At 42.2% G+C, this 8,631-nt stretch overlaps 2 protein-coding genes across 2 annotated transcripts in view; one reads left to right on the forward strand and one right to left on the reverse strand.

Annotated features, from left to right (window-relative positions):
• jkamp (jnk1/mapk8 associated membrane protein) overlaps nucleotides 1-4,653 on the reverse strand; it is an 8,285-nt gene extending 3,632 nt beyond the window's left edge. The window contains exons 1-4 of the mRNA XM_034857700.1: nucleotides 4,520-4,653; nucleotides 3,361-3,440; nucleotides 1,736-1,890; nucleotides 272-478 (exon numbers count right to left, since the gene is read on the reverse strand). Coding sequence (XP_034713591.1) covers nucleotides 272-478; nucleotides 1,736-1,890; nucleotides 3,361-3,440; nucleotides 4,520-4,523 — 446 coding nt within the window. The 5' untranslated portion in view covers nucleotides 4,524-4,653. The remainder of the gene's footprint in view (nucleotides 1-271; nucleotides 479-1,735; nucleotides 1,891-3,360; nucleotides 3,441-4,519) is intronic.
• A 2,778-nt stretch (nucleotides 4,654-7,431) lies between these two features.
• Nucleotides 7,432-8,631, forward strand: part of LOC117935478 (G-protein coupled receptor 135) — a 3,907-nt gene continuing 2,707 nt past the window's right edge. The window contains exon 1 of the mRNA XM_034857680.1: nucleotides 7,432-8,545. Coding sequence (XP_034713571.1) covers nucleotides 8,430-8,545 — 116 coding nt within the window. The 5' untranslated portion in view covers nucleotides 7,432-8,429. The remainder of the gene's footprint in view (nucleotides 8,546-8,631) is intronic.

Raw genomic sequence — 8,631 nt, forward strand, 5'->3', positions numbered from 1 at the left:
CTGCTAGAGCTCAGCTCCACCTCCTCAGGTCCCCACCCCACCCTGCTAGAGCTCAGCTCCGCCTCCTCAGGTCCACACTCCACCCTGCTAGAGCTCAGCTCCACCTCCTCAGGTCCAGAACCCACCCTGCTAGAGCTCAGCTCCAGCTCCATCAGGACCAAACATTTTGCCCCGAATGTATTTTCAAGAGTTGACTGACAAATGTGAAACTTGACGTTGCTTAGTTACCACTCTCCACACTGCCAGAAAGCCCGTTGTTGTCAGTACTTACAGCGGGTAGACGGCCTCCTGCGTGCAGTGTAACGTGTTGACGTAGTCGGGGCTGGGGTTGTAGAGCATGGTGTACCAGTCCGACAGCATCTGGACTCGGCAGGAGTGGATGCTGAGCGTCCCCACCGGCTCTGTGACCAGCAGGGTGACCACAGCCGACACGCCCGACTCCAACATGGCTGTGATGTGCTGCAGCAGAGCGCTGGAACTGGACGGACACACACACACACACACACACACACACACACACACACACACACACACACACACACACACACACACACACACACACACACACACACACACACACACGGTGAAAACTGCTATTGGTGATCCATTGCACATACTGTATATTCTTTTTTTGTTAAGCAACTACTTATGCAATATCTGTTTTTTCTATATGTATTGTTTATACAGTATTATATTAGGGCAGTTTTTGGGCAGGTTATCTGTATCAGCGTTTTATTTCCCTTATAACCGATGAAGTGAATTAATTAAAAGGTGTTCAACTTTGGATCGGCTCCAGCTCTGTCTGTCCCTCTGCTCCGGTTTCACTCCCCACTCTTGGCCTATTTAAACGATCTAAGCGCATGGCGCAGGTGTGTTTAGGGCGCGTCCAAATCCACTTTTGCTAGTTTAATGGTGGAAAAAAGGGTCAGTGCGCCAGTCGCATGGTTCAAATGGGTTCTACTTAGTGTCTTCATTAAGTCATAGGTGTGTTTTGGGAGTAACATGCAATAAACCACTCCCAGTGTCATCTTCCATTCCCTTTAAAAGCCTGGCGCGTTTGTACCTTGGCGCATTTCTATTATGTGTGTGTGCTGTAACAAGCATAGTGTGTGCACGCTGTGCATAAGCAAGGAAAAATTGACCAATGCACTATTGAAATAACAATGAAATGCTGAGGATTTGCACCGCGCCGGGTGCAAGATAGGACACCGTGTCTGACTTAATGTCCCGTCCACGACAGGCCCTCTGTTACTGGGTTACATGTTTAAAGTTTATAATTTATTAAATTCTTGAATATTAAAGAATTAAATAAAAGACTTTTTAACATTCTAAAATCTTCATTTTGATTTCAAGATTTAAATTTTCACTGCAAAGGTATATCGGTATCAAATATCGGTTTCATTGACTACTAATAATCTGTATCGGCCTTGAAAAACCAGTATCAGTCAATCCCTATTTCATATTAATGTTTAATATGTTTGGTTGTTGATGTTTGCATACTCCATCAAGGCAAGATGCCCTACATAATTAAAAGCCTGAACCTGGTTTATTAACGTGGTTTCCAGAAAATAAGCCTGGTTTACTGATTTACTGATCCAATAGTAGCTCTAGGGCAGGTTTCAATGTGGAAGAGAACTGATAATGCCGATGCTTTTCTTGCTTCTGAAGGACTAAATCATTGGAAATGTCCTACTCCACGGATATTATGTGATGCCCTGTGAGTAACCCTCCTCACCTCTTCTTTCCAGAGTACCACTCGATGAAGAACCAGTGCAGCACTAAGGGCAACATGGCCATGAAGCCCAGATAGAGCCAGTCGTAGAGCTCGGGGGACTCAGTGCAGCGCTCGCACACCTTCTGGATGTTGGCCCGCTCTCCTCGAGGACAGACCTGGCAGGACAGACCGAGACGCCAGGGATTAGCAGGGCCCGACAGTAAGCTCTGTGTTAATTACAACAATCACGGCTCTCTTTTGCTACGTCTACACCTTCCATTCACACAGCTCTGGCGTGTTAAAACCCCTAAAAGGAGACATTTCAAAACACTTCTGACCCGTGTTGGTTTGGAAACTACGGGGTTGTGTTGCAGTCTCAAAGGTTGCCAACGGAGACCTCTGGCAACATCAGAGACAACGACCAGACACACCAGAACTACCGGCAACGGGCAGAGTGTACGTGTTGCCTGGTGTTCACCCCGGCACGCACACAGAGGTAAGGGGTTTGGGGGTGTAGGTTTAAGGCTCTGACACAACAACCCGATGGCCGACTGTCGGCAGACAACGCAGTCGGACTGATCATTCGGCTCCCGTTGGTCCATAAAGTACCTCAGAACACATCGAAGCGACGCTGACTTAAGCGTACGTTGTGCACGTGCGACATAATACGTCTCCATGACAGCAGGCGGCGCTAATCTGTATTGTCGCCCAAAAAATTAAACCAGAAATGACGAACACGTCACATTGGGTCCGGCTTCCCTCGAATTTCACACCAAACGATGATGATGGCTTGTTCGGAATACAATTTCATATTTTAGGAAAATAGTTAAACACTAAAAAGTGTTTCTGAAAACATTTTGAGAAAGATTTGAAAGATTTTTGGCAGATTTTGAGAGGCGTTTGTCCCGCTCTTCATTTCCAGTAGGTGTTTTAACATGAGTGCACTGATTGGCTAGTCAAGGGATAGCACTTCACCAATCAGATCGGTCATTGAGTCCAACTGTCTGCCCGCAAAATGAACGCCGACGGCTCTTCCGGGTTGACACCGGCACAAAACACACCGACCAAACTCGAGTCACCGACCTCGACAGACTGCACAGCGGCCTATGTTCAGGTTGGTGTGTCGGCGCCTTTAAACGGAGATTAGTTCTTCTACTTATCAATCAATCAGTCAAGTTTATTTGTATAGCCCTTTACACTAGCTGAAAGGTACCCAAAGTGCTTTACAACAAAGCCATAAAACAACACATAACACATACAAAACATACAGATACAATTAAAAGTGCTGTAGTGGTGCAGCGCTGCAGGACATTAAAAGCCTTCCAGAAGTGAATAGAAAGGAGCAGACAGAAGGAGGACACCTAAGAGACAGTATCGCCCTAGTCAGAATTAAATGCTAATTTGAAAAAGTGGGTCTTAAGCTTCGTTTTAAAAAGGCTGAGGTCAGTAGTGGTGCGGATGTCAGGGTGTAGTTTGTTCTTATGTACAACATCTTACTTATGTACACGGAGATCTCTTTTACCTCAAAACTCTGTTTTAAAACCAAAACACAGCAGTGTAAATGTAGCCTCAGATGGATGACAACAGTCCCACACATAAATGTTACCCATCCGCAGTCACACGCAGATCCGATGTCCAGTACTCACGCCACAGTCTCCCTCCACGGATCCATTGACCATCATCCTGCCGCAGTATGTACCCGGGCACGTCGAACTCATGGCCACAGCTGCAAAGACACACAAACACCTTACACACCAGCCACACAGCAGGATGGCAACACGATCACTTTGTTAAACATTAACATTTAAAACTCTTAGTCTCGGTATAAGTTGGTTTGTTTTTCCTAGCTGTGCTGTTCTGGGGAGTTTGACACAGACGATGGAAAAAGTAATGATGCCAAGAGCTGATTTTAAAGTGTCACGAGTTAATCACACAACAAGTTAGCGAGTGAACGGCTTCCACTGTCCAGTAGGTCCATTATTAGGAAGCTGAGCTGAGCTGTAACAGTAACTTACTGAACATTAACGTGGAATTTAACCGTTCCGGTCAACGGTATGTTTTGTAACTAACTTTTATATGTAGCTATAAGATGGTGTGGGGTATTTTTGAAGCTCTCGTCCTTAATTTCTCTGCATTCTGCATTTAATATCAACCTGTCAGAGTCCACGTACACACTGTCTCTAGGTCAGTTACAGAGATGGGAAATAGTCCACGAGACCATTTCACAGTTCAACATTCTAAATGGCCCCAAGTTGACTTCCGGTTGCAATGTTTATGAATGGAATCTACTGACAGGAAGTTTAAAAGGGCAAGCTGTTGCCTAGCAATGGCATACCATTAAAAAAAGGTCAGTAAGCCTCTCAGTTTATGCCATATCAGCAAATCCAAAAGGGTGTCTAGTCAATTTAGCTAGACAGATAAATTACCGTTAAGAGCTTTTTGGAGCAAACCATACCATTGTTATTAGTTAGCTAGCTAGCTAGCTAGCTTGTGACCAACAAAAACACAAGCCAGTTTCGGAGATAATTGTACCAAAATGCCAAAACAGTGTGTCAGTTGTAGTCGGTAGTCAGTGTTTAAATTGTCATGAATACAAGAGAAAACGTTAGCTCCTACTTTATAATGTGTGATAGTAAGCTAACGTTAACAGTGCAGTGGGATGTTATTATCTAGCTAGCTTGCTAGCTAACGTTGGCTAACGTTATTAAAACCAAACTATAGCTAGCTAACTATCACGTGCGATGCTACATTTACACTATTTTAACAAGCTACGAAAAGTACAAATTGAACGCAACTTTAACTTACCCATTATTTGCACAATAATGTTTAAAAACAAGGTTTCTCGCCTCAGTCCTACAGTGTTTTCATTTGCTAGTCAGCTGTTAGGCAAACCGGATGCGGACGAAAATGAGGTAACACAACCCGGAAACCAAGTTTTTTTTCAACGCTTTATTGAAACAACAATATCTTTACAACCCAGAAAAATACAAACAAAAGACATATACATAAAAATAAAAAAATTATTTGAGAATTGAAGTACTGTTGGACTCGACAAAACCTCAAAACTTGGATAGGCCAGTAGAAATCTAGATTTATGAGGCAATATTTGTCTAAAAGTGCATACAAAGCTACCGTAGGCCTAGGCTTAATGTTGAATGGCAAAAGGAACACGCATGCAATGTGTTTAAAATAGTTTGTTACAGGAATAGTATCCGTGTTAAATTGTAATCTTAGCTTATTTGTGTTAGACTTGAAAAATACGGATTGCCTTAACATTGCGTCCTTCTTACTGCAAGGCTGCCAGCTGCTGGAAATATAAATATTCTCCCATAGTATTAATCAATAATAAATTAACTATGTGTGGTTGATGCTTTGCTTTTGGCAAGGTGTTAAACAAAAATACTGCGGAACTATAACCCTCAAAATCCATTTGAATGTTGCATTCAGAAGGAGAGACTAAGTCACACACCTGTCTGGGTGTTATACTGTTTTAAATTGGGTTTTTTTAGTTTTATAAAGCCTTTTTTAAATCTCAGTTACGCCGTGCACATCGTACGGCCGGAGATACTGCTTCACGGCGAGCTCAGAGTCACTTCCTTTGTTTAAAAGGACAAAACCCAGCTGACAGGTTAGGGTCTCCTGTCGATACCCGCGACAGACAGAGTTTTGGTTTGCTAATGTTTTAAAGACCACGCCGAAATGTTCCCTCAGACCTTCTTGCTCTGCTTCTGATGCCGTCGAGCGAGATCTCTGGTCGTAATCAGTCCTTCACCGACCAAAAAGCTTGAAAGCAGACTATAAAAACCTATAAATCTAACTGACATTCAGTTTAAGTTACATTTTTCCAACAGAAATCCAGTTAATTTCGCTCCTAAAAGACCTGAACTAGAAAATGCGTGTGAACGCTAAACTGGGTTGCTCTCTTAAAGGAACTGAAGTTGTAAGAATATTTGGAAAAGTGGGTCAAAGTAGAAAATCTTGATCATATACTGTATTGAATATTAGTTTTAAAGTAGATTAAATGAAAGAAGTTATTCCATTAGTTGTTTTTAAATAATTTAACAGGAATCCATGATCTGGCATCGGTAAACATTACTTAAATATATGATGTTTACCTTTACATCGAAGACAACAATAAAATGTAAGTAATTTATTAGGTGCAATAAATCACATTTTTGAGGGGCTTAAGATGCTCAACTCAATCTGTTATAAATCAGTACTCGTTCATTCAACTTTCAACCTATAATCCATGTTGAACTTGCAAAAACTACAATCAAATCTGAGATTTCTCAACAACAATCAGGCAAAAGAGGCAAATTTAGCCGTCTAGCTCCATAGACTCCCATTCATTTAGCTCTGGACCGCGATCACCCCCAGTGGGACTAGAGTGGAACTGCTACCAAATTCGGTACAATGGGTCTTAACGGAGCAAACGGGCTTTCTGTTGACGCGCTTTGGCTGTACTGCATTCATTGATGTATTGTGCTATAAGGTCAATGTAAATTAAAGATGTAAACGATGCATTATCTAAAAAAAAGCCTCACACAAAACCCTAATGTCGGCTACTTTGTTAGGGTGTGATCCCATCAGTCACAGAATCTATGAAATAAGGAAATAAGGTGCAGGTAAACACCAACGTTACTCTTTAAGGCATTGTTATACATGACAAAGGTTTGGGAGACTTTGGTGATTTATACAGATGAATCTTAATCGAGGGGAATTCTGATTAAACTGTGTTATTTAACAATGTGTTGCTGTGTAGCGCCATCCTGACTCTAGTGTTTCGCTATTTCCAAGAGACATATATCTCCTGCTGAAGCTCGTCAAGTTTGAGTTATGCAAAGATATTCATGGCATATTCAACATAGGCACCACAAACACAAATGCTCTCCCAAATCTGGTCACATTTTCAATCATTATATTCAAACAACAATGCCATCATAAAAAAACCTGGGTCCTAAATCAATTATAACACAATAAAAGTATAATAATACTGTTAAGAACAATAAGAAGTAAGGGCAGTCTACTCATGTGGACAAAAATCATAACAAGTGGTGAGGACGGGTCCATTTCAGGCATTACTTATATACCTGCTTATAAGGCCATTTAACATGGACATAGCACATCCATCTATCACCAGTTTTACCATGGCAACAGCATTACACGTCACATGAAGCTGTGAGCACGGTCATATAAAAGGCTCGAGAGCAAGGGATGGTAGACAGCCAGGTAGAGAGACCCCGAGAAATAGGGGAGAGAGAGAGAGAGAGAGAGAGAGAGAGAGAGAGAGAGAGAGAGCTGGGCTCGTCTGTTTTCACAGCTGTTATTCGCGGAGATAAAAAGCAGCAGAATCGAGGCTAGGGTTGTTATTCCTTGCAGAAATCAGCAGGGTGACAAGCCACTGCACGCGCCTCTCTCTCCGACGATGTTCTTCTTCTTTGGTCTTCCAGCTTCGCTAAAGCAGGCATCGATGGATTAAAAGCGGACTGACTTTCTTCTCCTCTGCTTACGAAGGATTTCAAAGGCCAAACACATCTGTAGCCGGCAACACACAGACAGTAACTTCCTGACATTACCGACACGGTTTGAGAAATATAGACTGCATATATGGGCTTTTTTTTTGCAGCGTGCCGTGCACGTGCACTTAAAAACACCCAGAGGAAACGCTCGTGTGCCGGAACATGAAGAAAACAAGCGCCTGGAGCTACATCACTGATGGAGAGACAACATGACCAAAGTCTGAGATAACACAGGGAAGAAAGGAAATAAATAAGCCCCGTTTCACAGCCAAATAACGTGCATGTGACTTATGCACATTTTCTGTTTTTTCATCTTTTCTTTTTTCCACCAAACATGCTTAAACAAATGTTAATAGGCTACGACTCGAGCCAATTTTCTTTAACGGAATATAAAGCAATAACTTCCGGGTAAGTTGTTGCACTGCTGTCTTGTGAAGAATCAAAGCGAGTTGTTGTTGTTGTGGTAACATTTAACTGTCTACGGACACATTAGGCTAAACCTAAAACAGCTGCGTTTGCTAATTAGCTTAGCTAGTCGCCTTTTAGCTACACCTTTTCAATGGAATTACATTGCTAGGCAACAGCCTGGCCCCGTGTTAACTTCCTGTCAGATGGGTTTTAAAATATTTACATATGTGAAATAAAAATTGTCGGCTGTTTTCTATCTGTATAGAGTAGGCTAATGTAGGTCTGTCATGCTACAGTATTACTCTACCTTCATACCTGTATCAAGTAGTATGAAGTGGTGAATGTAGTTTATTGTATTGTAATATATTTTAAAATGTGATATACGTTATAATATTTAGTGCATATGTTAATGGCATTGAAAATATATTCCCAACAAGAGAATTCAAAGGAAAAAATTGCGAAAAACTTTAGATAAGAAACACTTAAATCCTGTCAGAGTTGTAAATCCTTAAAAATAAAAAAGAAATGTATTCAGAAGTCACTAAATCTGTACACACGTAGTCTTCTTCTTATGATGTGCATCCTGATACGCTGAATATGGATTTGACTCTCTCCTTCTTTCTGTTGATGAATTTGGAGATAATGAAAATAGAAATCAATAAATGGATGAGGAGGAGTCATCAGCAGCTGCGTTTTAATCCATGAAACCGATGCGGACCCGCTGTAATCTGGATGGATGGGTGTGAGACGAGGGATGACATCTGTCCTGCTGTTTTTGTGCTTCGTCGATGGATTCGCGTGTTAGCACTGCCCTGCGGGGCAGCAGTGGCAGCAACTACACAGCTGACACCCCGGGTCCAGGCTTCACCGACCACCTGGGTACTACCTCACCTGGGGTACCAAGGTAATCCACTGGTCGAGCTCTAGCTGATATATTGGTCGAGCTCTAGCTAATATATTGGTCGAGCACTAGCTGATATATTGGTCGAG

Source organism: Etheostoma cragini, chromosome 20, assembly GCF_013103735.1.
Source record: "Etheostoma cragini isolate CJK2018 chromosome 20, CSU_Ecrag_1.0, whole genome shotgun sequence".
NCBI classification, from domain to species: Eukaryota; Metazoa; Chordata; class Actinopteri; order Perciformes; family Percidae; genus Etheostoma; species Etheostoma cragini.